The following is a 20,795-nucleotide window of genomic DNA, read 5'->3' on the forward strand; positions in this document are numbered from 1 at the left end:
TTGCTCATCTATAAGAAACAACTTATTCATTAAAGTTTTATCATGGCATGGAAGTAATTCAGTTCCATCCTACTTTTAGACTTTACTTCTAGCTCTTTTTTTTTTTTTTTAACCACATCTGCAATTACTGACTCCATCAAAGTCTTGAACCCCTCAGAGTCATTTAGGAAGGGCTGGAATCAACTTTCTCCAAAATCTCATTAATGCTGCTATTTTCACCTCCTTCCATGAATTATGAATGTTCTTAATGGGATAAAAATGGTGCATCATTTCCAGAAAATATTCAGTTTGCTTCACTCAGATCCACTAGAGGAGTCACTATCCATGGTGTTTTCAACCTTATGAAATGTATGTCTTCAACAATAAGACAGGAAAGTAAAAATTGCTTCTAGATCCATAGGTGGAAGAATGGGAACTGTGTGAGTCAGCCTGAAATCAACATTAATCTCCTTGTACATCTCCCTCAGAGTTCTTGGGTGACCAAGAGCATTGTCAACAAGCAGTGAAATTTTGAAGGGAATATTTTATTTTCTGACAATAGATTTTAGCATGAGGTTTTAAATATTCAGCAAATCATGTTGCATACAGATGTGTCACGATCCAGGTTTTGGTGTTCCATTTAAGAGGTACAGGCAGAGTAGATTTAGCATAATTCTTAAGGGCTGTAGGATTTTTGAAATGGTAAATGTGCTTTGGCTTCAATTTAAGGTCATCAGCTACATTCACCCCTAACAAGAGAATCATCTGTCCTCTGAAGCTTTGAAGCAGATATTGACTTCTCATTTCTAGCTATGAAAATCCTAGATGGCATCTTATTTCAAAAGCTCTGCAAGGCTGACCCATGTGGGAAGGTTCCAGGTTTGAGTCCTCTCTGATTATGGTGAACGCATGCTTGCCCATGATTGATGGCTGTCTAAAGAGGGGGGTTCTGTCTCCCTGTCTCTATCTCTGTCTCTCTCATTCATGGAGAATATAAATAAATATACTTTAAAAATAAACAGAAAGAATTTTTTTTGAAAGTATTTACTTCTGGTAAATATGCCATTTTAAAAATCTATTGTTTTGTTGGCCTCCTTCATCAATGGTCTTTATATCTTCTGCAGCTTCTACACAAGCACTTGTTGCTTCACCTTGAACCTTTATATTATAGAGAAATCTTCTTTCCTTAAACCTAATGAACCAACCTCTCCTACTTTCAAACTTTTATTCTGTAGCTTCCTCACTTCTCTCAGCCTTTGTAGAATTGAAGAGAATTAAGACCTTGCTTTGGGTAAGGATTTGGCTTAAGAGAATATTGGAGCTGGTTTGATCTTCAATACAGAGCATTCAAATATTATCCATATCAGTAACAAAGCTGTTTTGCTTTCTTATTATTCATGTCTTCTCTGGAATAGCATTTTTAATTACCTTTAAGAACTTTCTGTTTGCATTTACAGTTTGGCTAATTATTTGTCTCAAGAGGACTAAGGTTTTAGACTATCTTGAAGACCAAAATATCTTGGTCTTCAATGTGATTTTCTCACTAAACTTAATAAGGTCTAGCTTTTCATTTCAGGTGAAAGATATGAAACTCTTCATTTCACTTGAACACTTAGAGGCCATTGTAGAGGTACTAGTTGTCCTAATGCCAGTGTTGTTGTGTCTCAGAGGATAGGGAGGACTGAAGAGAGGCAGAGATGGAAGAATGGTGGTTGATGAAGCAGTCAGAACATACACATATATTGATTAAGTTTGCAGTTTTATATGAGCACATTCATAGCATCCCAAAGCAATTGCAATAGTAACTTCAAAGACCACTGATCACAAATCACCATAATAGGTACAAATAATCTTCAGACAGCTCATGGAAAATATGTATTATGAAAAGCCTATGCATTGATTTCAATTTTTTTCCTCCAAATAAACTCATTTTTAATTCCATTTTTCCATGAATTTATTGAGGTTTTCTCACATAGTAATAATGAAAAAGCTTTAAATAGTTCAAAAAATACCAAAATGTGACACAGAAACACACAGTGAGCACATACCATTGGAAAACTGGCACCAACAGATTTGGACATAGGGTTGCTGCAGACCTTCAATTTGTGGAAAATGCACTGTCTGCCAAGTACAATAAAGCAAAGCACCATAACACAAGGCATGCCTGTAATGATAGCTTTAAACGAATTTGAAAACCCTTGAGTGAGACTAGAATAAAGGTACATGCTCAGTCTAAGTAATGTTTGCTTGGTTTTAGGAGCATGGCATTCCTACCGACATGGGCTATGCAGTTGCCCCTCACCATTCAGGTGTCTACCCTGTGCATGTTCAGCTCTACGAAGCCTGGAAGAAGGTTTGGAATATTAAAATCACGAGCACAGAAGAATATCCACATCTGAAACCGGCTAGATACCGGAGGGGCTTCATCCACAAAAACATCATGGTAAGCTTTGTCTGGTGTATGTAGGGTACTAGTAGTTCTGCCAGATTTACATTTCTCATTTGAAGAAGAAAAAAACAAATGAGAAGAGGGAATGTTAAAAGTAGAACTGTAGGGGGAAAAATCCATGCTACAGGAAGCATATCTGTCAAATCTAAGCAAAGGAGGTTTTCATTTAAATTTCTTCTTTTCAATTCTTCAAAAATAACTTTAAAATGTTTTCTTTTACCAATACACCGGTGGTAAGCAGTCACTGATGTTAAAGTACTAAGAAAATATTACATCTAACTTAACAGATAATGTTTAGAAGCCATCGTGTCTTCAAAAAATTTATTTAGCACATGAAACTAATACAAACTGCCTTTATACTAGCCATATTGCCCTTTTACAAGACAGTCGAACTATGCCAAGCTAAAAAAAATTCAGCTACTTGCAGCAAGAAGCCACATGTGAAGTCATGCATAATCATTAACACATGGTTACACATAGACTACAAATAACAGATGATATTAATTAAATCATTTATATTCATTGCCTAATTCTCTCCAGAGCTTCTCTGTTTTGTTTGCTTTGTTTTGTTTTACATACTGGTGGCAAATGTATATTATCAAAATACATTATTATTCCATACTTTATGAGACATCTCAAAGTAATTAAATCCTAATTGTCTTTGTCCAAATGGCTGCTGCTATCACAGTATACCACATATTGGATAATTTATGAAAAATGGGAATTTAGTTAGCTCATGGTTCTGGAGGCTAAGTAGTCCAGGATCAAGGGGCTACACCTGGGAGGGTCTTCTTGCTGTGTCATCCCATGGCAGTAGTGCAAAGGCAGGAGAGCATGCTAGAGCAAGTGCAGGAGGGGACCAATTTGGCTTTTATAAAAAGCCCACTCATACAAAAAGCCAACCAACTCCCACAATAACAAAAATAACCCATTCATGAGGGCATTGACCTAATCACCTCTTATTAGACCCCATCTCTCCACTGTTGCATTGAGGACTATGTTTGCAACACATGAACTCAGGGAACACAGACTTAGCATTAATCTTTTTCCAAATCATAAAATTCAAGTAAAGTGCTGATAAAGCTAGAAATGAGCCTCCTAAATTTAGGTTTGTACACTAGGAAGGAACATCATGAAGAAGAACACTATGCAAGGAGCTGCCATAGCTCTCTGTCAAACTGATATGTTTGAACAGATGTCTGCCCTCAAGAATTAGGTGTGACTGACTTTTTTCAGACACTTTTCCAATGTCTGCAAAAATTAGAGAGTGGATAATGACATTTAACTTGGACCAATCCCCTCTTGACTTTTCCCTCAATAAAAAGATGTTGTAAAGGCTAAATGGGGACATAACTGCCACATTTTATCCCGTCCTGCCCTTCCTCTGTTCTGAAAATGAACTTATACTGTGCCTCAAGCTGCCAACCTTCTGCCCAGAGAGAGTCTAGAAGTCCTGGGTTGTGTTAATAATTTAAAAATATTCAATGGTCTACTGTCATTTTAAAATCATGTAGTCTTAGTTGAATAGCAAACTTAAGTCTCTAAAGACTTTAGTCAGTGTTCTCTTTTGTTTTTGTTTCTCTCTGTACTGCCAAAGAGCCTGCTTGGATATGTCCCATGAGATGTGTTCATTTTTCAGTTCTCCTGAAAATACATTTTACCTGTATTATAAATGCATGACTCTTGCAAGTAATAAAGGTTCTAATAGATTTCTTGTTTTGATAGAACTGTCCCTGTGGTTCCATTTTTGCAGCAATCCATGGAAACTCTATATTTGGTTTGTGGGCTCTTGGATGAGAATTTGCAGTTGGGAAATGTTCGGCAGGCAGTTGATTATGCAGTGAGAGAGAAGACAGGGCTAGAAGCCATCCAAATAGAAGTGCGAGTAAAGATCTCAAGAGCTAATATGTCTTCCTTAAAAGAGATGGCAAAGAGTAGGGAACTGAGGAATGAGCTTTAGGTCACACCCATGTTTTGTTGTGTGACATGAGATACTTTTGTTGAATGATCCATTGACAAATCAAATCAGACCTTATTATCTTCCCATCAAACCAGCTGTTGATTATGCAATCCCTAATCCATTCTATTATTCAGACATCACAATAACCCCCCCCCTCTTCCAATCAGTCTCCATATTACAACAATAATCTCATTACTGGGCTGACCCCATAGTCTAATGGTTGAGGAAACCAGATCCCACATGGCCGAACACATGGGTTAAATATTAGCCCTGGCAGCTCATATGTTCATGTGCCCAAAATTCTGGCAGGATATAGAAATGGAAGAAAAAGGATTGCAGCATGACCACACCCCAATGGGAGTGTTTTCTCCCTCTAATTTCCTTTCCCTTTATCTCTCTGTCAAACACACATGCCTTCTGGTAATTAAAATGACTAATTAATATTTTTTAAATTTCCTTTCCCACAGCCACCATCTTAACTCCTTGCCTTGACACTCATCTTCTAACTGTGGTATTGGTTCCTACCTTGTCTATTTCCAGCTACCATTACCATCCCTCCCCACTGTAGTCTATCCCATGGACAGTGCCAATCTTTTAATCTTTCTAAAATGGTGCCTTCATCCTGGTCTTACCAACATTGATTAGTTCTACAACCTGGACCAACTGTACCTTTCTACTTTTTACTTCCCATAGACTCATTCCAACTAAAAGGTGCCTACAACAGTATTGTGTTTTTCATGCTTTTGTCATACTTTCCACTTCGACTGACTTTCTGCACATATCTATTCCCTTTATTCTTCAATATCAAACTTCATGGCTCATACAATTGAATGTAAATCACCTTGATATATAGCAGCTCAATACCTAATTCAAGCCTTACTGGTCTTACTCTCTTCTGTATTCTTATAACACGCCATCTTGTAATGCCACCAGGAACAAAAAGGCCAACGAGAATAAAGATGTATGAGTCATAACCAGAACCTCTGGACCTCCAGTCATATTGCATTTTCAATGAGGCACTTTTTATCTTTATTTGGAAAACCAGGACTCTTTACTTAAACTCCTGGTTGTAAAAGTGAAACCTTGAAGCAAATAGATTGCACATCCTGACTACCTACTTACAATGTCTAATGGAGACACACACTGGTAGAGATTCCCATTAATCATGCTGACAGCACCCTAGGTGGTCTTCACCAGTAACTCCGAGAGGCATTTGTTGGAAGCTGCTCCTGGTTGAGATCTTAAGTATAGAATATTGGCAGTTGCTGTTAGTTGAGGTCTTAAGTACAAAATAATGGCTTTAGGTCCCACTGGCCAAGATTTGTCTTAACTGTGGCTTTCATAAATACCTCCCAGTTATTTTTAGCAACGATAAGGTATTCAGGAGTTCATCAGTGTCCCAAAGTTGGAATTTGATAGTGTTACAACTGTGTCTAGAGGGCAGTCCACAGGAGAATGCCTAAAGGGTCTCTTACTCCTCTCTAGCATGAGAGAGTTGTTTCAAGAAATAAGTTCAGTCCCTCGTAGCGTTGCATTCGAAGAGCAAAAGAATGAATATGACCCTGATCACACTCCTGGTTGTCTCAGCCTCCTGCAGTGGTTCACTGACTCTCCTAGGGTTCACAGCTACACTTACGCTCTTAACAGGAGTGTTCTTCTAGAAACCAGGGTACAGAGTCGGACACTGCCTCTATGGTGTGATAAACTCAAATAATTTGAGAAGTAGATAAAACTTGAATTTCTTTTCACTTCCAGCCCCATTTTTCATAGAGTCACCTCAGCAGTCAAGTCCAAGGACAACTCAGTATGTGTTCCATAACTTTGCAAGTGAGATATTCAAACTGAATCATAAAAGTGATTCAGTCAGAATCACACTCTTAAAATGTAACACAAAGCTAGCATTAATCACAGGATGGCATTTTACTATTTAGCTTTGGAGTAGTACACCTTCCCTGGCTGTATCTTAAAACCTTCAAGAGTAGAAAATGTGCATCTTTGTGTTCTGCCACATGGACTAGCATGGAACTAGCATATGGAACCGACATGAAAGCGTGGAACTCACTCTATGCTCATCCATAGTAGTGCCACTAACTTAGAGTTAGTTCCAACGCTAGGGGAATAAGTATTTGTTAAATAAATGAATAACTAAGAAGGACTTTCAAAAGTTAATAAGAGTGAGAAAACTGAAAGTACAAGTTTACTTTGATGCAAAAAAGGTTGAATTCATGCATACTTTTCTCATAATATATTTATTTTTTATGAACTTTTTGAGGACCTATCATAAAGTTTTACTAACCAGGAAAATGGCATTTCTAAGAATAGTTGGAAATATGCTTAATCAATAATTCAATTAGAATGGATGCCTTGCATTTAATTCTTTGTTATGAATTTCATACTTAATATTACGGGAATGCATACTTTTAAAATAGATATTACCACAACTAATACTCTGTGTTTTCAACTAAAGTTCATTTAACTATCTCTTCAACATACAATAGCCTATGTATGATGTTTGCCAATTTACAAAAATAAGGATGTGATTTTTACCAATTTACCAAAATAAGGAAGATATTTAGAATTTTGACTTTTATAGTGATATAAAATGTATTGATTGAGCTGAGGATTATATTTTAATAAAACTTTCCATGAATTAGATTAAAATTCATTACAATACATAATCAAACTAAAGAAAAAAGAACTAACATATTCATATAGGGTTGCAAAACACGGAAAATCCTAGAGAGATAATATTTTGAAAGCCTTTATTGAACCAAAATGTGCTTTTTTAAAAAATTATTTTATCTGGGAACCAGCAGTTAGTGTAATGGCTATGTCGCTGGACTCCCATGTAGTTGACCACAGTTCATGTCCCGGACCCAGTGACTTAAAACTCACACCGGGCGTGTGTGTGTGCGTGCCCAAGATCCTGAGAGGAGAATGGAGGAGAAGGGATTGCAGTGTGACCATCACCCCTGGAGGGGTGATTTCTCGTTTTCTGTCTCTCTGTCTCTCTCTGTCTGTCTGGCGAGCGCATGCGCCCTATAGCGAAAACTTCTCAAAAAAAAAATTTTTTTTTAAGTTATTTTATCTAACTTTATTTATTCTTATTTATTTATTTTTATTTGACCAGAGTGGGGGAGGAGGGGGGTGAAGAGAGAGAGAAAAAGTGAGAATGCAAGCAGCCAGGTCCAGGATTCCAACCGTGGCCAGTGCCCGTTAACCACCACACCACCTGCTGGCCTCCCAAATGTGCTTTAAGAGTTGAGACAAAAAATGGAGATCAATTTACTTTGAACAATAAGCTGAGGACCTGCCCATATGTGATTCTGTAAAATGTGTAGCTTTCCAAAGCATATTCTCTAATTTTCTGCTACTTCAAGTGTATAGTGCCAGGCACAAGTTATCATGAAGTCCTTACATAAGAGTTAGCTGTAGACTGTGCCATTTGTACATTCTAGTTCACACTGCCTTTTATAATTGTATTGATGTTATACCAGGAAAGCTGTCAAAAAAAATTTTTTAAGTCCCTATCACAAAAGTGTATAATTGAAGCAAATAGGATGAAAAGAAGACCTTTTACTGAGTGACTTCTTATCATTTTGTTTGTGACACTGTCTAAAAATTACTAACCAAATGAATAACCCTCTTCTAACTTTTGGAACCGACAGGCATCACACTTAGAAAGTGTGTCAATTACTGTAGCCTGCAGTAGTCCTTTCAGACTAGAGCAGATACTGTGAATTGCGTTTCAAATATTTGTTCTAATTTGAAATGTCATTTCCTAAGAAGAACATTAAGTTGGTAATTGAATTCATTTCTAATGCAGGTGAGAAGTGTTATACTTAACATTTTTGCCTACTAGAATTATAATTTGGTACAGGCAATTCCAATTTTTTAAAGTCTTGTTTTTGCTTTTTTTATTATTATTATTTCTTAAGATGCTGGACTATACTAGTTTCCTAACAGAACTACTGATTTTGAGAGTTAAAGTAAATAACCAGCTAAAATCATGCAAAGCCTATTTTAGTTTTAAGACATTACAGCTTTCCTCACTATTCCTTCTGTTCCAATATCATCCTGTCTTTCCAGAGCATGAAGGTTTTCCAGTCCCTAGTTAGGGCTGAATAATGGCCCCAGCTTGTGTATCACCTCCCAGGAGAAAAATGTTTAAGTTTCAACAATTAATTGATTGAAAAGAACTTTTTCCTAACTTGTTCATTTTTCCTTCAGGTCCTCCCAAGACAAACATGTGGGCTTTTCACCCACACAATTTTCTACAAAGAATATCCAGGAGGCCCTAAAGAACTAGACAAGAGTATCCAAGGAGGTGAACTTTTCTTCACAGTGGTCCTCAACCCAGTAAGTACTTTTAGTTATTCTCCAGAAAAGCAATGAACATGACAGCATGGATGAAAATGTACCCTGACGAAGAGACTAGGACTGAGTACTTATTAGCCAGAATCAATACGCAGTTCTAGCTCTAAGGCAGTAGTAAAATCTCAGTGGAACCACACCTAGACACAGGGACAAACAAAACTGTAAGTCACAGTTACATGAGGAACTTACAGCAGGATCAGGGAAGTGCCCCAGCAGATCCTTCTGTGTACTGGAGAGTGGGCAGAATTCAGAGATTCTTGCTCTTATGGAGAACAAACTCAACCACTAAAACACTTCTGTATTGACTGAGGATCATTTTTTTCATTAGAGTGACTATTAACACTACTATTCTTTTTCACCCCCTATTCAAAGCAGATGTATAAAAAAAATGGCAGAGGGGGGACCAGCAGTTGACGTAATGACTATGTCACTGGACTCCCACGTAGTTGACCGCGGTTCGCGTCCCAGATCTGGTGGCTTAAAACTCACGCCGGGCGCGTGTGTGTGCGTGCCCAAGATCCTGGAAGGAGAATGGAGGAGAAGGGATTACAATGTAGCCATCCCCCCTGGGGGGCGTGATTTCTCGCTTTCTGTCTCTCTGTCTCTCTCTGTCTGGCAAGCACACGTGCCCTATAGCAAAAACCTCACCAAAACAAATGAAAAATAAAAAAAAGAAAAAGAAAATGGCTGAGGAAATAGCAAATATGCTTTTATGTCTTACATTCACATTAGACCTTATCCTGCTAGGGAAAGGCTGAGGAGGAGAACCCTGTGCAAGGAGCTGCTGCTCTTCCTGCTTTACTTAACAATTGTATGCTGATTCTACAATGACCCATTTGCACATATTTCCCCTGGAGGCAAGCATTATGAAATTGTGCAGCAAAGGGAGCACTAATTGAATAAGTTGGGTACAAAAAAGATGGGATTTTAATTTCCTTCTGAAAAATTCCTCCCATAAAAATAGAAAAGCTAAGTTTACTTATCTGATGTATGAGTTTACCCCTGGTATTAGCAATATCCAGGATGAAGGAATGTAATTATATTCAAATGTGAAAAAATAAAATTTTTCAGTAGAAAAGTTGAATAAGATAGGAATCCATGGGACCAGTAGGTGGCATAGTAGTTAAGGTGCTGGACTCCCATATGACCAACTGTGGCTTGAGTCCCAAACCTAATGACTTGAAACTCACAGCGGATGCATGTGTGTGTGGCCCAAAATCCTGAGAAGAGACTGGAGGAGAAAGGACTGCAGCATGGTCATTCCCCAGGGAGTGATTTCTAACTTTCTCTTTTCAGTGAATGCTACTGCTGTATAGCAAAAATCTCTCTCTCTCTTAAAAAATAAATAAATAATGAAAAGATAGAAATCCATAAAATAAATTTTGAAAGACCTCTTTTTTTACCTTATTTTACAGGTCCTGCAAATAAAATCACAGGTATTTTTCATCATCTACTTGTATTTGATAACTGTTTATTTTTTAGCCCTAGAAAATAGAAGCGTAGTTTGACTTTAGACAAAATTTGCATATGTATTCCAAAATTGACTACATATGTAAATTAGTCATTTGGCATTTGGCCTCTTCAAAGTTTATCAACCTTCATACCCCCAAAATGTAAATAATTCTGATTAATATATCAGAAATAATCTGATTCAACTAATTTATCCTTTTCTTTTTTTTTTTTAAGGGAGATTTTTGCTATGGGGTACATGCACTCACTGGAGAGACAGAGAGACAGAAAGTGAGAAGTCACTCCCACAAGAGGATGGCCATGCTGCAATTTTTCACACCCATTCTTCTCTCGGGATTTTGGGCATGCACACACATGTGCCCGGTATGACCTTTGGGCTGCTAGATCTGGGACTCGAACCATAGTCACCATATGGGAATCCAGCGATGTAACCATTATGTCTTCTGCTGGTCCTATAACTTATCTACTTTTTATAAATGGGAAAGTATCCTGAGTCACCTTATAGTCCTTTCTTTTTTTTTCCTTTTTTTTTTTTTTTTTTTTTTGAGAGGTTTTTGCTATAGGGTGCATGTGCTCACCGGACAGACAGAGAGAAATAGAGAGATAGAAAGCGAGAAATCACCCCCCAGGGGGGATGGCCACACCACAATCCCCTCTCCTCCATTCTCCTCTTGGGATCTTGGGCTCGCATGCACACGTGCCCGGGTGAGTCTCAAGCCACCAGGTCCAGGACGTGAACCGTGGTCGACTACATGGGAGTCCAGCAACATAGCCATTACGCTAACTGCTGGTCCCAGTCCTTTCTTTTCTTTTTTCTCAGTTCAGTCAGTAATACACAAGCTGAATGAACTGACAACTCAAATAAAATACTCTCATAATTCTAACGTTTTCACCAATGACTTTAAGATCCTTTAATCTCTTATCAATAAAATTCTGTTTGCTTGTATTTCCCTTCTTCATAGAGCAATAGGACTACAGATAACTATTCATTCTTTTAACCAACAGTTACTTAGGTGCTTAACAAGTTCCTGGTTATATTGTTAACTTAGAACTTTCTAAAGCAAAATGTGTTTCATTTAACATGGAAGAAATTTTAAATGAAATAATTTATGTATGATGAAATTATATTAAGAATTTCACACATTGGGTGATAAGAAATATGTATTTCATTATTAAAAACCAGATTATTTTTATAATATAAAAGAAACTTAGAAGAAAGCTTGTGCTAACTTTGGACACTCATTTGGACTAACTGAGCAAACTCTTTAGCAAACCTTGCTACTTTTCAGGAATTTATCAATAATATTTTACAATTTTATTTGGCTTGTAAAGATATCCATATGCAATAAATGGGGCACAGTGACTACAGAATTGTTCTTCCCTGATTCAGAAAACTTCTGGTAGACAATTATTTCCAGATAAATACTTGGATTTAAAATAAGTGACAAATCTTGCCACAGAGCATAGGGCAGACAAGAATCTAAAAGTAACTTCACCTGGCTCACTAGCCCCAATTTTTAGAAGCAATTTTACTTACCTAGAGACATGTGGTTGAGAAGCTTACATCTAGACTCCATGTCTAGCCAAAAGGAAGATGCTGTCATTAGTGATGTCTGTCTTGCAGAATGAAGTAAAGAGTAGTGCCATGTGTCTCATGAATTTTACATTTGAAATTAAATGTTTGGATAAGGTTTGTGTTAAAATTTAGAAAAGTCCAAGTATAGTGAAATATGCTAATAATTTAGCAGATGATATTCTTTATTAGGTCAGAATAAGAATGAGAAAAAAAATGAGGGACTCAAGATATATATTAGCTGCAGGAAAGATAGAAACTTTCATTATAGTGGATTTGAAAGATAGCCCTTGTAAGCTTAAGTAATACCCTAGAACTCAATTAGAAGCACCATTTTCTGAGAATACCGAATGAAGTTATCATTTATTACAAAAAGATAGATGAATATTGGAATAAGTCACTTACATACTTCAAATACTTTTGAGTTGAAAATAAAAATAAATATATGTACATATCTTGTATTTATATAAAATAAATATATTTACATATTGTATATATATAAATATATTTTATATTTATATAAGAATGTATATATAGTATAAGCAGCATAACTTTAAATAATGAGGGTTTTGAATTTTCTTCCCCCCCAGCAACATAATGTCAAGGTACTACAAGAGCTTTTATCAGTGCTTTCGTTTGAATGCTCCCTCAAAATCCATGTATTGGGACTTGGTCGTATTATAAAGCTGGTAAATGAAAACTTAATTCTTTCATGATGTCTTTGAGTATGAGATGTTCATTAGGATGAGGCCCCTATATCTGAAATCTAGTTTGTTGATAAGAGGGGAGAGGAGACCAGAGGAGGCAGAAATTTAGGGACAGCTGTTTTGCTCAGATTCCTACCTCCACTTTGTAATGCCCTTGGACTTTCACATTGCCAGAATCATGCATGAGTCAGCGAAGCCTTTCCTCTCTTAAAGTCTAAACTCAGTTCCAATTGCTCTCTTCCTGTAAGTCTCATAAGCTGCCTAATACCTTCCTTGCTGTGTGATTATTTGTAGATACCTGTCTTCTATGGGTGGGGGCAGAGAGGGCATTCTTATTACATGGTTATCTATGAACGCTTTATCTTTGTGCTTTCATTGCATGTAAGTAAATGGTTTTAATCTAATAAGAGGCCAGTAAATACTCTTTAAATGATTAAATGCATAAAGAGTTATGTTTCAGAAGCATGACTGGCTTTATAGCATGTCCAAATGTGAATAAAAGCAAATCCAATTAAAAAAAAAAAAACTACAATCTGTCAAATTCTCTGCTTACAAAGTAAGATTTAGAAACTTTGCAATTCTAAATATTCAGCAGGTTTTCACAAGCTATGATGAATTAGGCCGACCTAGAACCATGGACTGTTAAAGATGGAGCAGACTAGAAAGGCTATCTGTCTATCTGTTCAATCTCCTAATTTTAGATGAGGAACTAGAGTCACAGTGAGATGATTGTTCAAGGTCATGTCCATAGTATTGTGATGAGAACCCCGTCTTTCCTCACTCTAGTATTTCTGCTACTATCTATACCACTTCTGTATTCCTGGGAAAATTGGCCTTACTGTGACACATATTACTTCTCAGTATGACCCAGTTCCTGGTACTAGGAAAATATGTGAATAATTAAAATTTTCAGGGCACTGGGACCAGCAGATGACATAATGGTTATGTTGCTAGACTCCCACATGGCTTACTACTCTGGTCCCAGACCCAGCGCCTTGAAACTCATACCAGGCTTGTATGCATCCATGCCCAAACTCCCAAGAGAGGAATGGAGGAGAAGGAACTGTGGCATGGCTATCCCCCCAGGGGGTGATCTGTCTCTCTCTCTCTCTTCATCTTTCTGGTGAGCACACACACCCTATAACAAAAATCTCTCTAAATAAATAAATAGATCAAATTCAGGGCATTACCTAGGAGAAAAAAACAACCCATCTATGTGTTGGGTTTAAAATAAAAGCGCTTTTCAGAAAAACTGTAATAAGCAAGTATAGCTAAGGGAAAGTGTAGAATGTACTTTATAATATATATGGTAATATCTTTGACTGAACCAATATACAGTGCATTCATGATGGGAAAATTCATTTGGCATGCTGTAATGATACATAGCGATTGAATGAAAAAAGAAAAAAGAAAGAAAAAATACAATCAAAACAAAAAATTAATAACTTTTTATCTTCAATCAATAAATTTTGTTATTTATAAATTGATAATACATTTGAACTTATAAAGCCAAAACTTTTTATTTAATTCATTTGCTATCCTCCACATCAGTGCCAGTTTTCTGTTATTAATGTTCTTCACTACTGACCATTGTGTGACATACTGACTTGCCACTGTGAGATTAAAAAAAAAAAAAAACAGAAAAAAGCAAGATTAAGTCTTTTTGACCTCCACAGTAAAGAAAAAACAAGAGTAGGATGAAAGTCAAGTCACTAAAATGGATATTAAGAAATTTAAGAAAATAGGTAAGTTAAATGATTATGTTATTCCTTATTTAATCAATAATCTCCTATATGCACCCTTCACTCCACCCATACAGAATAATTTGTAGCTTCCTACACACAACTTACTATCAAATATTGTGTCTTAAAGTACCGTCGCCTCAAGTTAGATTACAAACCTGAGTATGTATATCATCTTTTTCTCTACAGAAAACATTCTCCAAACCTCTACTTTGATTTCTCATGTTTCTCCGTATTTTCAGAGAACCCAGGCTTAGCCCTAACATAATTTGCCCATAGTATTACATTCAATTTTCTTAACATTTTGATAGTTTTTGAGTTCCTTGATCAGGTCTTAATCTAGTTCATATTCATAATATATTGCAAAGTTTTCAGCACATAATAGGTTCTAAGTAAATGACAATGCATTAATCTTCCCTGTCTACAGGGGCATTATCTCTTTAATTTGAAAGAAAATATGGTTACCCTGGAAGTACATAACAACAGAATTCTCATGACTTCACAGGTTTTGAATTACTGTATTTTCATTCTGTCTTAACATGACAACCAGAGGGACCTTTTGAAAGCCGTTAAATTTATGATGATATGCTCAGTATCACTCACAATAAGAAAAATTCAAAGTTAAACCATAATGAGGCACTATTTCTTATCTAGCTGATGACAGAATATTACTTGATGAAACATTCTGTTATCAAGACTGTGGGAAACATATTTTTTCATATGTTCTAGAGGGTGTGCAAAATGGTGGAACCCCTAATGAGAAAAATTGAGCGACATCTCACTAACTGCAGCAAAATCTACACACATGCTTATTCTTTGCTTTAGCAATTCCACTATCAGGACTCTACTGTAAACCAGTAATTATCATAGAATCTATTTCTTTCAGACATAGGTTACATAATCAGTGATACAGCCACACAAGAGAATACTGTGTACACTAAAAGAAAAAAAGGAAGACCTTATACTATGATTTCCACAATATATTAAGAAAAAAAAATAGATGAGCAACTCGAATACACATTAATATTAGATTAGTTGTGTGAAAAGAAATCCCAGAAGGATACAGTAAAAAATAGTAATAAGATAATTGCCTGTAGGTATGAGTAAGATAAGAACAATGGAATGGGAAGGTGACTGCGAAGAATATTTCACTGACTACAACATTTTGGTATGCCTTTGATTTTGAACCATGCAATGTCTCACATAGTAAAAATAATGAGTGGAAAAGGATGATGGTGGAGAATAAACTTGAAAATTAAAGACAACCAAATCTATCAATAGATGTATTTGATACATTACAAAAAAAATTAAAATAACTTTGACTACACTATTCTGACTTTGTACATTCAGTGAAACATAGGGACAGCAATCCACATAAAAATTTTAAACTCTGGGAACCAGCAGTTAGCGTAATGGCTATGTTGCTGGACTCCCACGTAGTCAACCGCGGTTCGTGTCCTGGACCCGGTGGCTTAAAACTCACACCGGGCGCGTGTGCGTGCGTGCCCAAGATCCCGAGAGGAGAATGGAGGAGAAGGGATTGCGGCGTGACCATCCCCCCTGGGGGGTGATTTATCGCTTTCTGTTTCTATGTCTCTCTCTGTCTGTCTGGCGAGCGCACATGCCCTACAGTGAAAATCTCTCAAAAAAAAAAAAATTTTCAAACTCAGTGATATATTTTTGGTTGTGGAATTTTTGTTATAACTCTAAAAATTTTCATGTATTGTATGATAGACAAAATAAATACATCAAAGCTGTTGGGGACTAAGTGTTCACTGTAAAACAAGGGATACAAATATTAAAAGGAGAACAATAAGGAGAAATCATTGTATTTGATTTTGAAACAAGAAGATTAATAGGAATTTAAGGTTTCCTAACTCTGTCTATTGATAAAGCCTCAAATCAATGACACTCAGTAGAAAGAGCTCAGCTAGTGCTCAGACTTTAATTCCTAAATACTATTTCTCCCCCAAAGTATCTGGGATTTTTAGAGAAAGTCCAACTTGAAGTCAGGGCCATGGAAAGTACAAATGGAGTCTGGAACACTTTGTGTCAGAAAAAGGAAACACTCAGACTAACAGGATTGTATTAAATGGGACAGAAATCAGCTTGAAAGGCTCTTGATAACTAAATTTGAGGCAATTTGAACATCAAAAAAAGTGAGATCATAGACATACTCGAAATATGAAAGAATGGAATTCTTCTACAGAGAAGAATGTCAGCCACTAAATGCAGAAAGAATGGTAGAAAAATTAACATTTTGGAAACACTAATGACAACAACTGATTCAGGCAAAGATCATCCATGGTTGTTTAAACTATTGGATAAAAGACCAGTGGGAAAGAGCATACTCACACTGTTGAAGTTTCATTTTGTAAGTAAAGTGCTTATTAAATATAAAGAGAAAAATTCCCCTTTATAAAGGAGAAATGTGGCAGGTTTTTTTCTTTAACCAAGTGGTCAAATTTAGCATCGCCAATAGTGGAATAACTTCCTAAGAAAACCTGATACTAGGCAGTCCTTGAAGCACCACAAAATGGCCGAAAACATCGCAAATCTGTGAAAGTAAGTGGACATTCATATTTAAGAAAGCCAACGAATTCAAATCAGGAAGAACCCATACCAACAAACATTATAATCAAAACGTCAATATTGAAAGACAAAGGATTTTGAAAGCAGAAAGAAGAAAATGACTAATTACAAACAAGAGAGCTTTCACACCAGAAACCATCCACAACAGAAGGAAGAGAGAAGGTATATTTGAATTCTAAAAGAAAAGAAAAATTGTGAACCAAGAATGTGAGAATACTCTATGTGGCAAAACTGTCTTTCAAAAATGAAGGAGAGGGTCAGTAGGTGGTGTGGGAATTTAGGCAACTGGATCTCACATGACCGGCTGCATAGTTTGAGCTCAAAACCCAGAAGATTGAAAATTACATAGGGCACATGTCTGTGTGCTCAAAGTCCTGAGAGAAGAATGCAGGAGAAGAGATTTCAGCACAGTCATCCCCTCTGGGACGTGATTTCTCCCTCTCACTCTCTTGCTGTCTCTGGTGAGCACATGCATCCTATAGCAAAAAAAAAAAAAAAAAAAAAAAAAAAAAAAACCAACTTTTAATATTCTTGATAGTACTTTTTTTTTAAAAAAAAGTTTTTGTTATGGGGTGTGGGTGCTTACCAGAGAGATACAGAAAGAGACAGTGAAAGGGAAAGTGAGAAATCACACTCAAGGTGGGATGACCACACTGTAATATCTTCCCTTCCATTCTTCTCCTGGGATGTTGGCCATGCACACACAAGTGAATGGCATAATTTTCAAGCTGCCAGGTCCAGGACTCAAACCATAATTGGCCATGTAGAAGTCCAGCGCCTTAACCACTATGCCACCTCCTGACCCCCTGACAGTACATTGTTAACATCAATCTAATCATGAAGAACATACTCTAGTGACATACTCTATATGAGAAATGTCCTGGGCTTTCCAAAATAAAGACCATTATGTTAAAAAAAAAAAAAAAGGAGTAGAACTATTCTAGTTTAAAAGAAACTAAAAGACATAATGATATAATTTACAAACTTATCCCTTTGTTAAATCTAGAATTTAAAAAAATACACCTATAAAAGTCATAGTTCATTTTTCTGGTTATTACCACTGGGTTACAGAATACCCAAAAGACAGAAACAGTGATTATTTTATGATCTCTCATAGTTTCTGTTGGTTAGAATTTGGTAAGGGCTAGATGTGGTGATTCTAACTCTGGGTTCCCCACGCGGTTGCCACAGGCTGGTAACTGAGCAGGAAAACCCGGTGTCTGGAGCAGCAAGATCTGGTGAGCATCTCCTCATGTAGTCTGAGAGCTCTTCTATGTCATCTCTCTGCATGAGTCTGTGGGGCTTCCTCACAGCAGGGAGGCCTTAAGGCAATCATACTGCTTTAGGGTTCCATTAAGTGCTGCAGCCAGTAAGGCAGAAGTCAGTATCTCACTTCCACTGTCACGAAACCCTGCTCACCTTCAAATCAGGTTCCGTCTTGTTATGGCTTGAATAAGTTCATGTGTTGGAATTTAGTTGTATTGTGCAGTTATTAAGAGGAAACTTAACCCAATTTGGGGTTATGAGATGGAGGCTTTGATAGGTGATTAGGACTGGATAAGGTTCTCAGGGTGGATATCCCCACCGGAAACACTAGTGTGTTTATCAGGAAAAGGAATGAGATGATACAGACACGTGTGCTCCTGCTATCTCATGTGCTGCTTGCCACATCTTTTTGTTTTTTTCTCTCTCTCTTTCTTTCTTTCTTTCTTTCTTTCTTTCTTTCTTTCTTTCTTTCTTTCTTTCTTTCTTTCTTGTTTGGAGAGGTTTCTACTATAGGGCGCATGTGCTCACCAGAAAGACAGAGAGACAGAGAGACAGAAAGCAAAAAATCATCCCCTGGGGGGATGACCACGCTGCAATGCCTTCTCCTCCATTCTCCTCTTGGGATCTTGGGCACACACACACACACGCCCGGCATGAATTTAAGTCACTGGATCCAGGACCTGAACCACGGTCGGCTACATGGGAGTCCAGCGACATAGCCATTACACCAACTGCTGATCCCTATCGCCACATCTTTTGATGCCCACTAATGCCAGTACCACGTTCTTGGACTTCTCAACCTCCAAACCATGAGCTCCATAAACCTCTATTCTTTTAAATTGCCTAAACTCAGATATTTTTTGTTATTAGTACAGAATGGACTAGAACACCTTTTTATAGAAGAATGACAAAGTTCCAGAAGAAAGCAAAATTGTAGTATCCATCTTTAGAAAACAAAATTTACCATGTACAATTATGGGGCATTTGGGGAAACTGGACCATATAATAGGTGACATCGAATTAATAACCAGTTTTCTTAAGTGTGATAATGATATTTTAGTTACATAATGACAAAATATGCAATAGATAGCATGTAATCGTATAAAATAAAAGGAACTTAGTCCACAGTAGCATGTGCTGAAACATTTACTGGTAGTGTCTTGGTATCTGCAACTTATTATTAAGCAATTCAGCAAAATAAAAGATATTTAAAGAGAAAGAAACAGAAATATTAAGCAAATTTAGTGAAACTTAGGCAAAGAGAATAAATAATCTCTACACAAATGTTTATTGTACTAATTATTTGCCTTTTCTATAGCTATTAAAGGTTTGTCAAATAATTGAGGAGAAAATGTAAGTCAGATGGCATTATTTGTCTGCTCACAACTTCAATTCTCCCTCTTCAGAGTCAGGAACAGACTCCTTACCATGGCCTGTAAAATCCTCACCCTTTCCTCTCTTAGTTCACCTTCAGGTAGAGAGAACAGCAAGTGCAAAAGCCCCATGACTGTGCTTGGTTTTAGAAATAGCAAGTTGTTATAATATCCTATTTTTAATTGATGCATCTCAAATATCTCATGTTTAAATCTTTGTGTACATTTCTCACAGGGTTTCTGACTTGATGCGAAACTTCAATTCCTACTACTCACTTCTTCCTCTGTAGTCAGAAATGAGTAGAAGAACTCAGTCGAAGCTATATCATTTCTCATGAGCCCCCAAAAGGCCTGCAAGTTTGACCTAAGAGAGAAAACTCAGGACCAACAGTGAAAATTTAAGAAAGTTCCCAGTTATGCTCATATTAGACATGTCTCTGATTTGCTGTTCTCCCTAGGATGCTTCCTACTCAGCTTCAGTCATAATTCTAAGGAATATGATACTGTATTATATTCAAGACTTAGATTGCCCAATGTAATGACTCGGTAGGTTTTTAACAAGGTTCGATTTTGCAGGATTTAACCCATTGACTTTCTTGCTCGCTGCCTTAGGCTAATGTTTCTTGGGTATATTTGCTCCTGTTGTTCCAGTCTTGGATCTCAGTGAAATGGCGAGTCCTTCTGAAGGTCATATGATACTGCTTTCAAGTGAAGTGTTAGTCACACCTTTTTTAAACTAGATAATTGGGCCTTCTGCTTTCCAAAATGAGTGGGTCTGCTACACCTTTTCTTCCAAACTGGCAAACTCTGTAAAGTTAGGATTATGGGAAGTTTTGTGTCACGAGCTCACAGCCAGAGACGGGGGACGGTGAGCAGTGAAGGTCCTGGACCAACAGAGGAAGGGCATGCTACCCCAGTTCTCCCGCAGAGTTTACTCTGTACTTCCATGCCCTCTTTTGTAAAGTGTCCACAACACCATAATAACAACGTAGGTCTCATTAGAAACTACATGTTTAGTAGACATTAGACATCAAAGCTTCAAAAATATCAGCGGGCCTTTTGAATATGCTCATGGCATTTGGCAACAGAAAATAAACACACTCCAGGTGAGATTCACTATCTGTAGTAAAACATAGGTCTGAGGCATTTACTGGCATAAATAAGACAGATGCCCAGAGAGGTTTGGTTTAATGTCCTCTGTACAAAACTGTGATGCTAAGATTTCCTGGTTTCCAACTTTGTCAGTCTTCGAAAAATCTTGGTACTCTTAATATTATGATTCCACGTCTATGGGTCTATCTTAGGGA

At 37.0% G+C, this 20,795-nt stretch overlaps 1 protein-coding gene across 2 annotated transcripts in view; it reads left to right on the forward strand.

The window, feature by feature from the left end:
• Positions 1-20,795, forward strand: part of NDST3 (N-deacetylase and N-sulfotransferase 3) — a 142,428-nt gene that overhangs the window by 55,089 nt on the left and 66,544 nt on the right. For both annotated transcript variants that reach the window (XM_027773668.1, XM_027773667.1), the window contains exons 4-5: positions 2,237-2,422; positions 8,619-8,747. In XM_027773668.1, the coding sequence (XP_027629469.1) occupies positions 2,237-2,422; positions 8,619-8,747 (315 nt within the window). The remainder of the gene's footprint in view (positions 1-2,236; positions 2,423-8,618; positions 8,748-20,795) is intronic.

Source organism: Tupaia chinensis, unplaced genomic scaffold (assembly GCF_000334495.1).
Source record: "Tupaia chinensis unplaced genomic scaffold, TupChi_1.0 Scaffold000362_1, whole genome shotgun sequence".
In the NCBI taxonomy this organism is placed as follows: Eukaryota; Metazoa; Chordata; class Mammalia; order Scandentia; family Tupaiidae; genus Tupaia; species Tupaia belangeri.